Source organism: Puma concolor, chromosome B3, assembly GCF_028749965.1.
Source record: "Puma concolor isolate L17-30 chromosome B3, mPumCon1.1.hap2, whole genome shotgun sequence".
NCBI lineage: Eukaryota > Metazoa > Chordata > Mammalia > Carnivora > Felidae > Puma > Puma concolor.
Window position 1 is genome coordinate 99,293,470 of NC_141672.1, and position 19,961 is coordinate 99,313,430.

General features: G+C 34.9%; 1 protein-coding gene across 5 annotated transcripts in view; it reads left to right on the forward strand.

The window, feature by feature from the left end:
- The window catches only part of UNC13C (unc-13 homolog C), a 627,591-nt gene extending 609,830 nt beyond the window's left edge, over positions 1–17,761 (forward strand). For 4 of the 5 annotated variants that reach the window (XM_086710726.1, XM_086710727.1, XM_025918786.2 and 1 more), the window contains 3 exons: positions 10,378–10,470; positions 12,632–12,791; positions 15,924–17,761. In XM_086710726.1, coding sequence (XP_086566852.1) covers positions 10,378–10,470; positions 12,632–12,791; positions 15,924–16,209 — 539 coding nt within the window. In that variant the 3' untranslated portion in view covers positions 16,210–17,761. Of the gene's footprint in view, positions 1–10,377; positions 10,471–12,631; positions 12,792–15,923 lie in introns of those variants that run through there. The other variant, XM_086710729.1, reaches the window with a different exon arrangement.
- Positions 17,762–19,961: the final 2,200 nt, after the last annotated feature.

Genomic DNA, 19,961 nt, shown 5'->3' on the forward strand with positions numbered 1-19,961 from the left:
CCTGTTCACACAATAGTTTTTAACTATTTGAATTCACAGTTTTCCTGGAAAGATGGTAACTTGCCTCTCTGTAGCTATTACATTACAAGAAGAGAGTACTTCTGTGTAGAAGCCAGGCATAGATCACTACCTATTTAGTTTGATAAGGAAAATCTCCATTGAGTATGTCCATAATTTCATTGTTTCACCACTGACTCACCCAATATTCCAACATGAGAACCAAGAGACAAACCTTTGAAAGTTATATTGCCATTAAAGACTTCATTCCTTTTTTTTCAAACGTTTAATTTTGAGAGAGAGAGAGAGAGAGAGAGAGAGAGAAAGCATGCACAAGTGGGAAAGGGACAGAGAGAAGGGGACAGAGGATCCAAAGTGGGCTCCCTGCTGATACGGGCTCCCTACTGATGGGAGCAAGCCTGATGTGGGCTTGAACTCAAGAACCTGAGATCACAACCTGAGCCAAAGTCCAACACTCAACCGACTCATCCACCCAGGCACCCCCCAGTTCATCCCTTCTTACTATCTGCCCTCCTGTTCACACATCATCCAAACTTCTGTGCTTTCATCCCTTTATGGAGCTGCTTCATTGTGTGAGGCACAGAGATAGGCGTTCAGAATATAAAACTAAGAAGACTATGCCTGCCCTCATAAATTCAAATCTAATAAGGGATATGTATCTATTTGATATCCATCTGATAGTTACAATATAATATATTCTTGTATTTAAATGGTACCAATACTCATTGCCATGCTTTATACAACACAACTTCTCCAGTCTTCTCTGAAAAAATATGTATCTATATATAAAATATAAAAAAGGTTCTTAGCTCTTGAATTTTTGCACATTAATTTGTTTCTTTCACACCTGAGAAACAACTTGGCTAGATTTAAAATTCTAGGATCATAGACTCCTTCATAACTTTGTAGGCATTGTTCCATTTCCTTCTGAATTTTATTTTGTGAGGAAAAATAAAGGCCAGCTGAAATTCTCTCCTATTTCTTCTTGGATATATTTCTTCACCCCCTCTTCCTCCTTTCTTCCTCTCGCTTTTCTTTATCCTCTTCTTTTTACTCGTCTTCTCCTTTCTTCTCCTTTTTTTACCTTTATATATTTTTTTGCTTTATTTTTCTGAAACAAACTGAATTGTTTAAAAATTTAGAATCTTTTAGCTCCAAAAATTTACTTTTTATTATGGCTCCACTTTTTATTCTGGTTTCTTTAGGAACATCATTTCTAGTGACAGGCTTTCTCCTTTGAGTCCTTGAGATATTGTTACCCTTTTCTTATGCTATAGATTTTGTTCTTCAGAAACCCCTTACTAAGCTTTGTATGTTTATTCATTCTCAAAGAAAATGATCTATTCAGGTAATACATTCAGGTAAACCAGTAAGATAAATAGCCACTTCTCAGCACTATTTGGTCACTGATACATCCAACATTCGCAGGTAGGGGTGCATAGATCAAATAGTCCCTAAGGCCCTGTTTAGATCTAACATCCTTTTATTTTAAAAACTATTCATATTTTTCAATCTCAAAATGTATCTTTTTTTTATTTTAGAGAGAAAGAGATAGAGCATGCATGAGAGCAAGGAGAGGAGGGGCAGAGGGAGAGAGAGAATCTCAAGCAGGCTCTACACTCAGCACAGAGCCTGACATGGGGCTCGATCCCAAGAACTGTGAGATCATGCTTTGAGCAGAAATCAAGAGTCAGATGCTCAAGTGACTGATCTACTCAGGTGCCCCTCAGTCCTAAAATATTTCAAGTTAAAATAACTAAACTTTCCAAAACAATTTTTTTCCCAAAACAATTCTAAAAGGCTACCCGGCTAGCACAGTGACTTAATTCAAAGATTTGACACTTATTTCAAAACTTATTAATCACTGATGACTTTCACAGCGACACACTTCAGCATGTTTTAGCTACGGAAACTCACTGAAGTAAAGCAGGAATATGTTTCGATCAGTAATAAGTTTAAAGATAAAGCACAAAGATCTAAGAAACCATATTGTTCCAAGAAGCAAAATTAATTTAAATATACATTTCAATGATTACTATGAAGTTTAATGGGTAAAATACTGGGGAGTTTAAAATAAAAAGTTACCAATGCAAGCTAAATGCTATCACATAAAAACAAATAATCTTACATATGCATTTGCTATCCATCTATGTAGTATGGTGTTTATCTTTCATTTCACATCTTGACTGCATTTTAGTTCAGCAAGATTTTAAATGCCATAAAACAAAACAAAACAAAACAAAAAAAACAAAACAGAACACCAAGACAGAGTTTGCTGTTTCCTTTTTGACGTGACAGAGCTGGGAGGGAAGAAAAGAAGCTATTTAATAAGCATGGGATATACTGTACCCTATTAGCCAGAGATCTGAAATCAAATCCCAATTTTTCCATTTAGTGATTTGGACAAGGAACACCTAGGCCCTAGTTTTACTATCTGTAAAATATATACATTACCTGTATCTAATATCAAAGCAAGATCTTACATCTAAAGCACTTAATACCATGTCTGCCAAACATAAATGGTTATATATTATAACCATTATAATTACCCATTATAATTACCATGAACTTCGTCAAATATATATTAAACACTGTGGAGTTAATGAGCAAAGAACAGGGAATAAACAGGAGGAAAGCCCAAGAAGGGGTAAGAGAAGGATACAGGTTCAAGTCAATAAGCCACTTCCTGGTTTATTCAACCCCCATCTTTTTTTTTTTTTAAACATATCCTAAAGGTTTTATTTACCATCTTTTATCTACCATCTTTATTTACCATCTTTGATGATGTCTAACAACTTAAGGGAAGTAGGCTACTCTCCCACCTGGAGTCACAAAACTGCCAGCTCTGATATTCAACTGTGACATTGCCAGAAAGGTTGTCCCTCATGAAGTCCTCATGCCCCTCCCCCTTTGAGAGTTCCACCCAAAATCCATGGGAGCAGATTCAACCCCGCTTCTGAGAGGCTTAGGCGGTTTGGCTAACATATAGGAGTCACTTGAGAAGCTATAATATTTTTCATCTAATATTTTACAAGATGCTTATTGAGGACGTAGAGGTAATTATCGACTTAAAATACCACATGAATAATCATTATTAAATGTTTACAGTATTATTTATTCCCTCCCAGAATATGCAAAAACTATGGAGGATGAGAAGCTACCTCTTTTAGAGTTGTAATGGTATATCATAATCTGATAGTAATTAGGATCTTTTATCCTCAAAAGCTGCTCTTCTAAAAAAGACTTCAAATAAAGCAAGCAGTTCTTTCATCCTCCACCATGCCAATGTTTATTCACATAAGCTGTACTCATTCCTGAAGTGGAAAGCTTGGTAATCATGACCTACTAATGTTGGTGACAAAGGACACATTTCAGAAGCCCAGGTGTTGGTTTGAGACACAATCGTCTAATTCCTATGGATTTTGAATAGTCAGGATTATGTAACAGGCATAGCCTGTATTTGAATTCTCATTCGGTGCTCATAAAAATTGTTAAGTAAATGAATAAAAACCACCATATTAGGTGATTTTTATATTCCATTCCATGGGAAATGCGATCTCTTATATGCTGCCTTTCCCTCTTTGAGAAATAACTGCCTGATCAATATATATTTTCTTCAACTTGAAAATGCTTTTGTTTAATTCCTTTCTTTTATCCTGGGATAGGCAATCAACAGATTTCACTGAGTACAAATGCTAGACAATCAGATTCAAGGCTATAGCAAACCAAACCTGCCAGATGGGAGGAAAAGTGTATTGCAAAGTATAACACACGTGTAACTTACATCTCACTTAAGTAAGCAACTTCTATAGTTTCAGCACCTGCAAAAGTAGTAAATGAATCAATTCAACCATATGTACACAGTCCCCACTTTACTGAGCAAACTGCAACTCTGCAAAGCAATTTTGCTAATTAATAGGGAAAATAGGGATTTATTCATGACTTCTGAAAACATTTTGTCAAAAGACACAAAACCTTTTACTGTCAGTTATAAATGTATAGGAAAATGAATAGTAAAACACTTAACACACTGTAATTGGAAATACTAAAAACATTGAGAATTAAAGTGTTTTATTTCTTTTTAAGATCTTATCAAGACTAGTTTGAATAAATCTCACTAGTCTTATCAAGACTAGTGAGAACTAGTTTCTTTTCACCACGTGCCTCGTGCCTCGGTGGAATGTCCTCCTCCTTCCAAAGTCCGAATCCATTACTGATAATTTATCCTTTCCACTTGCAATGTCATAACATCCCAGAGTTCCTTTAATATGAAGTTTTTCCTCTAGTGTCACTTCCACCAGGACATCTTCATCTCCTTGTTCATTTATGTCATTAAGTTCACTTTCACTGAGTTCCCAGCTGCTTCTCTAGTCTCCCCATTGGTGGTAGTGTCAACATTCCCAAGCTCTGTAATCTTGTCAACTAACTCGTTTACCTTCTATGCAAATTCTACTCCAGTGTTACCACTTTTTCTTTCTTTGCTGCACTTTCATCTTTGCTGACCGATTCCCTCTTTTGATCATCCATGTTTGTAAAATATGACATGGGTTTATCACTGGGAATCAAGGCAGCAACACACCTACACACCTTGCTGTGTGTAAACTGAACGGATGAACACTACCAGACTTTGAAAGAAGCAACGTAGTTGATTACTGATGACAGATCTGTTATTTATGTTGTGATTTGTGGACTAAAATACTAGCAAGAATATTTGTTCCTTATGCAGTGATACACATTTTCTATACCATGGTAGCTGAAATCTGAACCTGTTTGTTGGGAGAGGGAGGTTATTTAATTAAACCCTGGGAAATGAAATCTGGGCATATCACACTGCAAAGTGAGGACTGCTTGCACATTTAATCAAGGAATTGGTCATTAGTACCTATCAAAAGAATACCATAAATTTATTATATAATTGGAGATAAAAGGTATGAATTATTCACAGAGGTTTCCTGCCCCTATGGAATGTAGTTAGGAAGGAAAAAATCTGCATAATTAACTACATTACCAGGTATAACCTGGTTGCTAGGGAGTGGTATCAACACCTGGCCATGGATGCAGGACCTGGAGTCCTAAAGTGACAATCGTCAATAGCATAACTATTAAAGCAATAATGGCAATAATGAAAAACCCTTTTAAACTAGTTCCTTCCTAATTCCATTTGTTTAGGGCTGTGACACTAATGTGACACTTGTATTTTTTATGCCTATGTTTGACTTAACTGAGCAGTATTTTCACATTTTGTGTAAGAAAAGGAAATGTGTATTTTTAGAGTTTAGTAAATGTTTCCACCCAGGCAGTTTCACAGAAGTGTTCAGGTACTGCTGAGTATATAATTATGATTTTTATTATTATTTTTCTTCCCAATGCAACTGTCCCTATCTCCTTAGGAAACACACACACACACACACACACACACACACACACACACACACAGCATGTACAAGAAGACTGAAGAAAAGCAGTTTGTAAAAGGGGATAACTTTTATCTGTGCATTTAAACAGTACCTTTTAAGAGGTTTTAGGCAAGTTTCTTAAGCTGTTGTTTTAAAAGAGTATAAAAATTTTCCTCCAAATAAGGACAGCAGACAGAAACCCAGTTTCCTTGCTAGAATTTTCTGTTTTCTACCATAGAAATCTCTCAAATTCTATAACAACACAATTAAAGACTTTAAGTTACTTGGTGATTAGAAACTCAGACGAAGAAATGACACCTCCTGTTGAGTGCTTTGATGGAAGGCTTTTGCACTTACAAATACAGTAAATCAGTAACTTGCCTGACCATCATTTCATGATGTTTACTGTGGGAAGACACCAGCCACTGCTGCATCACTGCTCATAGAATACATAGAAGATGATCTGTAAAAGTTTTAACCACAAACCCAGACACTGATCGGGCTCTGATCCTTAGTGAAACAAGAGGCAAATATGCAATTTGGATGAATTTTCCATGTTGCTCAGAGGCCTTTTCTCATCGACTGTTATTTCAACAATAGTGAAAAAAACAGACAAAAAATTTTTATTAATCAAGAAAACTCATTTCACCAGATTCTCGGTTAATAAAACATTTCACATTATAAAGAGGGAGTTTTCCCTATTAGACATTTGAGGGCTCTACATATCTGCTATCTCTATTCTATTCAACCCAGAAAGTCTTAGTGAAGAAAGGAGAATTCCAAAGTTTTTGGGCAGAATGTCCATCACTCTGGAGTTCTTTACTTAGAGTCCTTGATCTAGATAATCATAATATCCATGGATTTTTTTCCATAATTTTTGTATGTGGGCATTATGCATGAATCTTCAAGGAATTTAACAACTTTGAAATATTCTCTTATTAAGAATTGAATTATCATAATAAACTTGAAACCATTTACTAGCAGCTGTTAAATGCAAGACTCAATATAGTCTATATACATTTTTTAATTATCTCTTTTTAACCTCACCGCAATGCTGCCAGGTAAGTGGTTTTATCCCTGCTTTAAAAATAAGAAAATGAAAGTCCATGGAATTTTAATTAAGTGTTATCTCAGTGACTGAGAGCATCTTCATAATCAAAGCAGTCTGATTCCATTGCCCAGGATTTTATAGTATTTGAGGAAATCACAATCGCAGATTATTTATAGGACAAAAAATGAAAATATTTTTGTAGTAGAGGTGTTTGGACAGGGCTTCATAGGATAATGGATAAAGGGTATTCCCAACATGTGGTTTGTCTTGGTGAAAACATGAAGAAAGTTTTCAAGATTTAGGCTCATGAGAACAGCATGGACCAACAACACAGATTAACTAAAAGATCATCATAAGCACCCTAGGAGGGGTGCCTGGGTAGCTCAGCTAAGCGTCTGACTCTTGATATCAGCTCAGGTCATGATCTTAATGGTTTGTAAGTTCAAACCCCACATGGCGTTCTGCACTGACAGTGCAGGACCTGCTTGGGATTCTCTCCCTCTCTCTCCCCCTCCCCTGCTCACATGTAGTCTCTCTCTCTCAAAATAAATTTTAAAAAAAAAGCATCCTAGGAAAGCACTGGGTTTTTAGGACTCAATACATGGTACAGTGAGAGGTAGGCGTGAGTCTTTCCACAAGAGAATGTAGTGATGAGAATGATCCATCTTTTACTCAAATGAGAAGAATTATTTCTAAAAATAAATCTGATTGTGCCACTCATGGCCAAAAACTTAAGAGACTTCCACATGTGTGCTCATGCTATCTCCTTTAGCCCCTTTGTCTAAAAGATGAATTTCAACTCAGCCTTCAGGACCCTCCTTCAGGATTTTCTCCCTTGTAAAATCCATAACAATAATAGTGGTTAAGTAGTGTCTTTATTTTAAGCTCTACTCCTCCTCCCAAAGATTGTCTCATTGTTCCACAAAACAAACTATTGGGAAAATACCAGAAGCATTTTCATTTAAATTATGAGCAAATCAAAAACGTTATCTCTGTTAACCAAAGTCCCAGCAGGAACTGAGGGACTGAGGTTAACTGAGATTTTTTGGAAAGGATTTAATAAAGAAAGTATGTAGAAAGGTATGGGCAAGGGATATAAAGAAACCAAAAGGAATAGTGAACTGTTGAACTACTCCTTGCATTAACAGTAACAAGAGAGGAAGCAGCAGCTAGAACCAGGAAAAATACTGTCACATAGTGAGAGCAGATGGAGGGGAACTGTGATATTTGGTTGTGGGATTTTGCCAGCACAAGGTGAACCCACAGGAAGGAGACTAAAGAAAAAAATACCTGAAGTCTCTTCCCTCCTTTTCATGTCTTGCCAGCACTTCCCATTGGCCAGACCCAAATAGACACTAGAGTGTAGAGACATCAGTGAAATTGTCAGCCTCTGAGGGCAGAGGGCAGAGGGCAGTGTGGAGAAGGGTGGAAAATAAATTTGGAGAGTCAAATGAAAGTTGACAAGCACATCTACTTTTAACATTATCATGGAACCGTGAATTTAAAGAGATAGTCCTGGCACACTCTGTGGCTGGTTGTCCCCCCATTTTGGTCAGGTCATACTGTCTGCTAAGGAAACCACTAATTCAAAAATGAAATGACCAGCTTCCTAGCACTTCCTAGGTTTAGGAGTATTTGCTTGGAGTTTTCTTCCCTTTACCAGGTAAAGAAAGCATTTCTTATCCTCCCCTCCCTTTCTTTGTTTCAATCCTTTTATTATCAGAGGAATGGGATGGGCGGGGGCAGGGAGTGAAGTCCTTGTGGTGAACTAGCTCTTAGCAGGTCCTGTTGAGAGGTTCTGGCCTGAAAGTGATTCTCTGAAGGTAGAAATTGGAAGTCTCTTAGAACTTTTATTTCCAGCTTTGGTCATTAGCCATTTATTTTTACAAAAAGTTAAGATTCTGTTAATCTCATATATTGCATATGAGAGGATAAATTGTTAAGATCTCTATGGGATAGTTCATGGATTGGAAGAACAAGTATTATATGCATACTACACAAAGCAATCTAACGATTTAATGCAATCTCCATCAAAATACCAACAGCATTTTTCACAGAACTAGAATAATCCTAAAATGTATATGTAATCACAAAAGACCCTGAATAGCCAAAACAATCTTGAAAAAGAAGAACAAAACTGGAGGCATCATAATCCCAGATTTCAAGATATACTACAAAGCTATAGTCATCTTAACAGTATGGCACTAGAACAAAAATAAACACATAGATCAATGGAAAAGAATAGAAAACCCAGAAATAAACCACAGCTATATGGTCAATGTTTGACAAAGCAGAAAGAATATCCAATGGGAAAAAGACAATTACTTCAACAAATGGTGTTGGAAACACTGGACAGCTACATGCAAAAGAATGAAATGAGACCACTTTCTTATACAATATACAAAAGTAAACTCAAAATGGATTAAAGACCTAAATGTGTGACCCGAAACTGTAAACATCCTAGAAGACAGCACAGGCAGTAACTGCTCTGATGTTGACTCTATTAACATTTTTCCAAATATGTCTCCTGGGGCAAGGGAAAGAAAGCCAAAATAAACTATCAGGACTACACCATAATAAAAATTTCTTCAGAGTGAAGGAAACAATCAACAAAACGCAAGAGCAATCTAGTAAATGGGAGAAGATATTTGCAAATGTCATAGCTGATAAAGGGTTAGTATCCAAAATATATAAAGAACATACACAACTCAATACCAAAAGATAATAATAAAATCCAATTAAAAAATGAGAAGATATGAATAGACATTTTCCCAAAGAAGATATATAAACTTATTAATAATAAGTATTCTTTATAGTTTGGTTATAATAGCAAAAGATTGGAAACCAAATTATGTTTCACTAAATTATGATATATTCATATAATGGAATAAAAGTCAAACATTATTTTAAATGTTTTAAATATTTTAATGTTTTAATTATTTGTAAACCTTTCAGTGATTTATTTTCATGCAAGTACTCATTGAACAATTACATCATAGTTAGTGCTGTAATATCCGAGGGTATATTAAAGAACAAAGGATAGCTTTATACATACTGAAATGGAATCATCTTAATAACATAGTTTTAGGTGAAAAAATAGGGGTAATCCTAAGGATAGAACATGTGCTCCTATTTGTGGGGAAAAATATGTATATTCACACATGTTAATAGATGTGTATATATTAAGAGGTTGGTGTTATTATCCCTTTTTTACAAATAAAAAAACAGACTGGAGAAAGTGTCACATTCTGATCAGCGAATCATTAGTGATATAATTATGATTTGAATTCAAATGTATCTGACACCAAATCACAGGCACTTTCCAGTACAGCAGGTTAACCCTTCACTAACCTTTACCAGGGGAGATAGACTATGCGTTTTTATTCCATGAATAGACCTTGCAAATATACATTATAGAACTTATCACACTACATTGCAGCACTATGTTCATAGGTTGGTCTCTCCTGGACTGCTTCGGACTTCATGAAAGCAGGTGTTGTACAGAGCCATCTTGGTGGCCCCAGTGCTTTGGCATGGCATTTTGTAGAAGAGCTCTTACAGGAATGAAAAGCAATAATACATCTTTGTCCATAAGCAACATAGAGCTTAATTAAGTGCTTAGTAAGGCAACTGCAAGTTCTTTTAATGGTAATACTACTATACTAGCAAGGTATCTTATGATATCTGTGGACCATATGAAAGTTTAGCTCAGTGGGCTCAAAATGATTATACCAAAGCCTCACATCTCCATAGCAAGTTAGTGAACATTTATCAATACCTATTATGTGCTATTAATGAAAAGAACCATTCATTTCCATGAACACACTTTAAAGTCCCTAATGCAGAAAATGTGTACGTCTATTATTAAAGTAGCCTGTAAGTTCAAGCCAGTAAATATCTGCTTGTTTGCAGGTCGCCCCTCGAAAGATTCAGTGGGTCAGATTTCTGTTCATGTGGACATCACCACTACCCCAGGAACTGGAGAGCATAAAGTCACTGTAAAAGGTATATATTGAATCCAGATACATCAGTCTAGTAGATTTTAACCTTTGTAATAATATAAAAAATACAATTTTTTCTGAGGTTTATTTTTAAAAATATTTAATGATTTTAGGACATGCTCACGATTTTTTCCTGAAACCAGAACTTTTGATCTAAAACTGAAAAAAATCAATGGCACAGATATTTAGCCTATATTATCTGAAATATCTAAATGGTTTAAATACACTGTTGATTACATGTCAAAACTATATACATTGAACATTGTCTCTAGTTGATGCTAGAATATACATTGAAGATTGCTGCTATGGTTGGCTCCTTAACCTGTGAAATTTTATATGTTAGGTCAGTTTATGCTTACTGATGAGGTTTTGGGGAGATGGGGGTTTGTGGGGTCCAGAGGCAAAGACCAAGAAAGAATTCTTGAAGAGGTCTTTGGTGTAAAAAGGTGATTTTATTAAAGCACAAGGACAGGGCCTATGGGCAGAAAGAGCTGCACTGCAAGTGTGGGGGTGATCTTTTTATGGAGTTGGGGGAGATAAAGTCAAGTAGGAGTTTCCAAAGAGACTCACATGCTAAAGACTTACTTCAGGCCTGGCTATTGTCAAGCTAAGGTTGTTTTTCCCTCCAGCAAGGCATTAACATTAAGACAGTAGGGAGTTCCTAGACTTGGGCCTATTGATGGGATTGCATTTTTCTGGTTAACTGGTGGAGATGCCCATCAGTTTAACCATTTGTGGGGTTTTTTTTGTTTTGGATTGTTTGTTTGTTTGTTTGTTTGTTTATGTCCTTTCTTGTTTTGTTGTAGCTGGGAGTATCCAGGAATGTCATATGTGTCCCACCTGGGGAAGGGGTTCTGTTAGCCTGCACTTTGCCCTCAGCTTTCCTCAAGCTCCCTCATCATTACTATTCACATTACTTACCTATTTACTTCTTTTTCTACGTGATTTCCAAAACTGTTTTTTTTTTTTTTTTTTTAATGACTAGTTCAGTCTATTGGTTTTACACTGCAAAAATACAATCTAAACACTGGGTCATTTTTAAGGTGAAATTTAATGGTTAATATTTTGCTCAATAGAACCATATTCTCTATTTTATATCATTATAGACTTAGTCACATTATCCACCTTACTAAGAACCATGTCCTTCTAACACATTTAAACTGCATTACCTAGTGTATGTTTGCATTATAAAAGTAACACTGCTATAGTCTATAAAAGATTATGTACGGTATTGGTAAGTGGGAATGCCTACCTACACATGTCAGTCTTTAAATATTTTTCAAAAATATTTTGAGTCTACTTATCAAATGCCCAAAGTTTTATGAAACCTCTACTTAACTATTTTAATTATAATATACTTTTTTAAAAGATTTTCAAAGGATGAACAAAAGTATACATATGAGAATCTACACTGAAGAATTATGATGCCTGAAATTAGGAAACAGCCATAACATTTACAATAGGTGACTGGTTAAATACAGAATGGAATATCCATATAGTTAATTGGAACATATATAATTAATGAGAAAGGTATCCATGATAGACTTTAAATATATATATTACATAAATAATATATAAATTATAAAATATTATATATGTATACATATATGTATACATATATATACACACATACACACACACATATATATATGACTATATTACATTGATCCCATTCTGTAAATAAAGTAATTAAATACTGAAAGTATACGTACCAATGTATTAAGTCATTTACTCTTACTGATAAAATTATAGACTTTATCTTAAACTATTTTTTATTTTCTGTATATTTTCTAGGTAGTTCATGAACATGTCTTCATTTTTCATATGAAAAACATCACATTTTTACTTAACCAATAGAGCTTAATTAACTGAGAGGAATGATAACATTTCAGTAGTAACAAATGACATTTGAATTACAACTAACTTTTTACCATACCAATGCCACACAGCTTAGAGCTTAAAGCTAAATCAAGTACATTCCAGAGAGTAAATTGTTTGTTCTTCAAGGATATTTTCTTATCAATGGAGTAAGGGCACTATCAAGTTCAAGTTATGGTTTGATACATCATTTTTTTAAAAGTTTACTCTGAGGACCAAAGGGGAGGCTAAGATTCCACACATTTGTTTGCTAACATTTAGTATTCCTTTCCTCTTTTGGTTTTTAGTGATTGCTATTAATGATCTTAACTGGCAGACCACTGCAATGTTCAGGCCCTTTGTGGAAGTTTGTATACTGGGACCCAACCTTGGAGACAAGAAGAGAAAACAAGGCACAAAGACAAAAAGCAACACATGGTCACCCAAGTACAATGAAACATTTCAATTGTAAGTCCTTACCCGACTCATCTATTCAGCCAGGCAATAGCTATTGTACATCTTAAATGTATTGAGGGGTTTAGGGTAGGAATGGCACTGGGCTTTGCTAAGGAAAGCAAAACGTATAGTTTTAAGTATTCCTGTTGATCTCTCATCCCTGGCAAATTAAGACAGCTATGATTTTACTTTCCTCCCAGTGCTCAACAGCTGTTCAGTGTCTACCATGCATCAGGCCAAATTCTAGGAGTTTGGTATATATAACAGGAGGTCTCTGTTCTCATGGAAGTTACTCTCTAGAAGTGAGGAACACATGGTAAACAAATCACAAATAAACAAAAAGTTATCACTTGATAGTGACTACCACATAGAGAATTGAAACAGGCTGATATAATAGATTGGTTGATTGGGTGCTTAGATTGGATGTTTGCAAAAGCCCCTCTGAGCATGTGGTGTTTAAATTAAAACTTGTAGGGGAAAAAGAAAGAACCAATCATGCAAGGATGTGGGTTGAGAGCATCTCAGGCCAAACACAATTGCTAGTGCAGAGACTAAGGTGGGAGCACACCTGGCATATTTAAGAAATAGTATACGGTAGGTGAGGGAATGAGATGAAATGAGTTTGAAGACTTGACCAGAGTACAGGGACACAGGACTTTGCAGTCAGGGTAAAGAAGACTAGATTCCATTACAAGTTTAATAGGAGGCCTTGAAGAATTTTCAGATAAGAAAATGAATGATCTCATTTATATCTTTAAATGATTATTCTGTTTGCTGTATAAAAATAATAATTGTAGGGAAACAAGACTAAACATGTGAAGAGAAGTCCGAAGTCTATTGCAGTAGTTCTGGCAAGAGGTAATACTGACTCACCAGATGGTAGTAGGAAAGTGGAAGTAAATAGTAGAGAGATGGAAAGAAGAGGAAAGATTCTAGGTAGGTACTGGAAGTAGCATCTATAGAACTTCTAGTCGACTCGAGGTAGCACATGAAAGAAAGAATATATGATTAGGTTCCTGAAAACATTTAATTTAGGATAATTCAAGATAGCCTTATTACAAAGGAATTTACTAGGATATGAGAATGGAAGGACTATAAGCAATAGTGATGTAATCTGAGGCCAGGAGTGGCCAGGTTATTCCCCCTACTGTACGTGAAGGAGAGGAAGACTGGTTACTAAAACTGGGAAAACAAAAATTTCCTATGTCATCAGCCACCTCAAAAAGAGTAATGGCCTTCTAGGGATGGACAGTATCCTAGAGGCAGCATCAAACAAAAGGAGCCAGGGAAATAGACTCTGACCTTATTCTCATCATTACTTCTGATTTCCTGAAGTGCCTCCCTTGTGGCCAAAACCAACTAGAAGCCTCAGTATGAAGAAACTTCATTGATATAATCCTTACAGGTCAGCATTCTGTTGCAAAGTACAATGAGAAGGATGAAAAATATATCCAGTTGAGGCAAATGCAAGTATCTGGCACTGAATTAAATCAAAGATGACCTCTAGGTTTTTTGCATAAGCAGTGGATAGACAGTGATTTACTGAGATGAGGGAATCGGGACAAGAGATGAGGAGATCAAGTACTGTTTTAAGTCTACTAATTTGAAAATGCCTGTAGTACATTCCACAAGAGGTATCACATATATTGTTGGATACAACTTGAGAATCATCTGCATGTAGATGTAATTCCATGAATCTAGATGAGCTGAGCTACAATCAAAGAGAGGACACCGCACCAAACCTTGGGGTTTACATACATATGCACACATGCTTACCGAAATACTTTCTCACTGGTTTGGTCTTCTTTGCTTGTTTGTTTCACATTCTTAGTTTCCCAGAGACTTTTCAGCACACTGAATTCTGAATACTAAACTCTGTTACCACTCATTAAACTTAGCTAACCTACCACATCTATTAAAATGGCTCTAATAGATTAATCATATCCATAATACTTCCTAATAAACCAGCTCACAAGATTCCACATATCTATCTCTCTAAATTATATGCAAATTTTGATTAAATTAAGTTTCTAGGAATTACTTGAATCACACAACATTCAGATATAACACTGTGAGGTACCAAGACCATGATTCCGGGAAAAAGACAGCATTATGATACATTTTAATTCTTCAGAAGATCTGGTTCCTATCATATTCTGCACTTCTATACTTACTCATCAGGCTTCCAGTTTCTTTCACATTATTTCGGTTGTGTCTAAAGTACATACACACTTCAGTTATCAGTGTTGCCAAGAAACAAAAGTTTGACTCTGCAAATGTTTGATCTAAAAAAAGTCACCTAGAAAAGGAAGGGATTTGGAAGCTTCTACTGCTGAGGAACAGATGTGCATTCATTAGAAAGTCAAGGATATCTGAGAATGAAGTAAAATAAGGGGCAGGGGAGGATTATTCTCAGTGTATTACCTCTCAGCCTTCTTCATTATGTTCAGTTCTGCACTGCCAAGTTGTTATTAGTGGAGGACACCCTCAGCCCCACACTTGACAGGTGTCTAACTGTTGCCATCAGAAAGAACTGGCATTGAAGCATCACGCTCCACTGGAACTGATTTACTCTGGAGATTTGTATCTAATTTGGCATCTTGTGAATAATCTTGTTGTCTGTGTTAGCTTGATAGTCTGTGTTGTTTATTCCCCAGAGAAAAGGCTCCTAGACATAATAGTATATCCAGGAGCCTGAGGTAAAGAAAAGAAAATATAACTCATGTTGAAATGGCATAGAAATTCTTGCAAGAACTACCCTTTACCTTGGCCAAGCCCCCTAGTAACCCCATCCTACCCCTATATCAGTGAGAAGACCATGCCTCCAAGAATTAAGTATAACAGATTTTAATTAAAGTTTATATTAATATGTTCAATATCAAGATAGTAAAGTATATTCATACTGACTTCCTATTTTTATCTAGGGAAAGAAATTTTTAAATTAGACTGCTAAGTAATATCTATGTAAAAACAATGTACATAAAATGTAAATGATATTTACATCAGAATTAAAACACCATGATACTCTATTTGCCAAATAGTATTCTGAGGAATGTATAAAATTTTCAACAATATTTTAGAACCTTATTGATCCCTAGGTGAAGTAAAATTTTTGCTCAAAATTCTCTTTTTTAATCCACATAGCATTCTAGGTAATGAAAACCGGCCAGGGGCTTATGAACTTCATCTATCAGTTAAAGATTACTGCTTTGCCCGAGAAGATAGAATTATCGGAATGACAGTAATTCGGCTGCAGAACATAGCAGAAAAAGGAAGCTACGGGGCATGGTATCCCCTTCTGAAAAATGTCTCCCTGGATGAAACTGGTTTGACTATCCTTAGAATACTCTCTCAGAGGACCAACGATGACGTAGCTAAAGAATTTGTAAGACTGAAATCTGAAACAAGATCTGCTGAAGAGACTGCTTAAACAAATACTGCAAGATATCATCTTCAAGAATTCATAAACTATAACTGTTTGACTACTGCATGCATGTGCAAATACATGGGAATGTTTAATAGTTCACTATGTTTCAGTGTTTGCCAGTACTCAGTGTCCACAAAGTATGTGGAAAACTTGCTGAACTTTTTATACCAATTCTGGTCTTTGGGAAATAAATGTTCCATGAAGTGCCAAAATTATGATGTAAAGTGAAATATCCAGCATATCTTTTAAAATGTTTCATTTCATTACCAGTTCTCATCCTTTAAACATACTAAAACACAACTAGGTGTTTTGTTTTGTTTTGGTTTTGGTTTGTCCATTGTCTTTTAAATTAGCTTATATTGCCCATAGATCAGAAGGCATTTGTTACCCACATTCTGTTTTATTTAGACTTACCTCATTGTAGATGTCATACAAAGAACTTTTTCTATCATAACTAGAAATACAGTCACTTCTAGAAAGTGTTTGTAATTTTATAGTTGCAGATCTATTGTGATGATTTTTGCATACAAATTAAAATAGAAAAGGTGGGAAATATTTTATGCTGACCAGTTTCCAACCTTTCTGAAATATCACTGTGAAGAAATGCTATTAAAGCAAACTTATACAAAGCAATGCTAAATAGAGTTTGTTAACAATGTTTGATATATTGACAAAACTTTGTTCTTTAAAACTGCCAAGGTCACATCACATTTGTAAAAAAGGTAAGTTGATGCATTTGCCATCTAGCACTATGTCTTGGCTTTACCAAATTTCATTCTTTAGAAAGTCATCGGATTAGGGATTTAGAAATGCAATGGAAGGTTTGTTTCTTCAAATTACCTATAATAAGTAACTATACTGTTAGTGTTTTCCCTCTGACAGTTATGACTATCTCCTTATTTATTTAGCACTATAATCATTTAATTGCTTTTTTCTTTTTAAAACTAGTCAACAATTTGTACTGAATGCAGCATTACTATATATTGCACTGGAGCAAAAATACGTGTCTTCATCTATTTAATGAAAAATGTAAAATAAGGTCTGAAGAAATTGCTTATAATTTTGTAATTTATGTTATTTTTGAGCACAAAGGCATAAGATACAATAAGAAAACAACTTAGTACAGCTTGGTACATAAAAAATAACTAGATTGGATTTTCATTATGAAATAGTTTATGAATATTTGCATTTTCTGTGTTTTTATGGTTTGACTTTTTAGAGTCTGTATCTAAATACTTGGCTGTACAACAGTACTTCGTAATTGTACTTATGGTCATAACTGTTAGTGGACAACATACACATGCAGAAACAAGAATCTGTTACAATGATTGTGTTTTGTGAATAAGCTGGTCTGATATGCTAAGGACAGAAATGAATAGTATCATGACTCTCAGAACCATTCTGTTACTGGATGTGAAAACACATACGGGAGACATCCACTATTTCATGTTAAATTGTTAGGCAATTGCTTTGTTAATGACTTCTTCAAACGCATAGTACAATACTATCCTCTGGCATATGCATTAATAAATGGATGTTTATTGAACACACATAACACTGTTGTATTTTCTGCCTTTTTATTTCATTTATACAGCATAATTTCATTCCTTAGGAAGAAAAACCCCAGACCCTTTTTGCTGGATATAACATAACACTTTTCACATTATATGGTTCTACTCTCTCATTAAAATTTGAGAAACTTTTTCCAGGAGTTGTATTCATGGAAACAGCTACATATTACAAGATCATGTCCCATGAGAAGAATACAACATCCAACATAAAAACAAGCCACATTCTTAAAAACTTATTATAAACTGTTTTATTATTTTGAATGATTAATTCTAGATTTATCTTACAGTGATTTTACAGAACACTGACCTGAGCTTTTCAGGAGTGCACTGTTATAAAGCAGGATACTCCTGAAGAAATGGCAGTCTGAGTTCGTATGGATCACTTTAAAAAATTATGAGCTTATTATTTTTTCCTAGTATTTGTTTAATTGAACCTATTCATTCTGTCTTTTAAATATATATACATATATATCAAATGCTAATGGTGACATTGTGAATTGAGTCTATTTATTAATACACAAAGTACAGGTAGTAATTTAGAAATAGTTCTAAATTCTGCAGGCTTTGTTGTTTCTCCCAAAACACCAAGCCTGTTGTGTTTACATACCCAAAAACACTGAAGTTCTTAGCGACCACTGTCAACTGTAGGATCCATTAAAATGTGTGGCAATTTATTTTTCTTATTGTAGATAAGAGACAAAGTTCTGTTACTCATCTACAGTTAAACTTCACATTAGAAGTTCTTAAAGAAAGACATGAAAATCAAATTTGGCCAAAATGAAGTACTTAAAACCATAACAGAGCACTTACTATTTAAAGGCGTTCTGATGAATGATCATTTAAGTAATCAGATGTCCCCATCACTACCTGCTCTAATTGATCTCTTTCTAGGATAATTTATATATTGAATTTCCCTTAAATGAGGTACATTTATAAATGACAATTCTAGCTTAATGTTTTTCATCTGGACTTTTTTAAAAAAATGTTTGATGCGAGCATTATTTTCTCCTTTTCATTTCTCTAGCTTATACAAAGGCATGACTACACTATCTTTTTCATGAAGTAATAGAATAACATTAATCTTTACACTTAAATAATAAAAGAACAATCATTTATACGGGATTCAGCAACTATCCCTGGACAGCTGTCTGATTCCCTTGTTAACCACGTGCAGTACTCTTGGACACACCAGGAAAGAGACTGTCTTGCGTGGCACTGTGTTTATCCTCACTCCAGCTCTTTGTCTGAAATAGCTGGCCCTTCCTTGCTCTCCAACTCCCAGCCCTCACAGATTGATGATGTCTCTGTTTGAGGCTTCCTCTGTTTTCTTAAAATCAAAAAGGCTGCTGCTGTTTGTTTTCTTAAAATAAAAAATAGGATATATGGCTTAATGGGGGATCAATTCCAGTTTGTAAATATCACATTAAATGTATTCTCCATTATCCTTTTTTTCACATTATGACAACTCTGAAATCAACATACGTTTTATAAGCAATGGCACATTATATTTCACTTGATGTTTTCCTCCTTCAATAGTTTATAAAATAATGCATAATGAGATGAATAACTTCTTAGAAACAGGAAGTATATTTACAAAGATTTATAAATGCAGAGAAAGAAAGTAATGATTAGTTACTGATTAAAAAAAACACATCGTGTATGTTTTAAATTGCATATACTCTGTGGGTATACATTTGTGTTTTGACATATTCATAGAATCATGCTTGTTGAATATTTTTCCATTTATATTCAGGAGCTATATTGATCTCTAGTTATCTTTTCTGGTAAAGTCTATGTCTTGTTTTGGTATCAGGCTGTGTATGGCCTCCTCAAATGAACTGGGAGTTGTTCCCTCCATTTCTACTTCCTGGAAGAGATTACATAGAACTGATTTAAATGCTCCCTTAAAATTTGGTACAACTCAACACTAAAAACATGTGGATCTGGATTTCTTCTTTATTGAAGTTTTAAACAACAAATTCAACTACCTTAATGGGTATAAAACTATTAATGTTACCTATTTCTTCTTGAGTGAGTTTAAATTTGTCTTTTAGGGAACTGCTCCATTTTACTCTATCAAATTTATGAACGTAAAGTTCCTAGAGTATCTTTAATTATCCTTTAATATTTGTAGGATCTATACTGATTTTCCCTCTTTAAATCTTTATATTGATATTTTATATC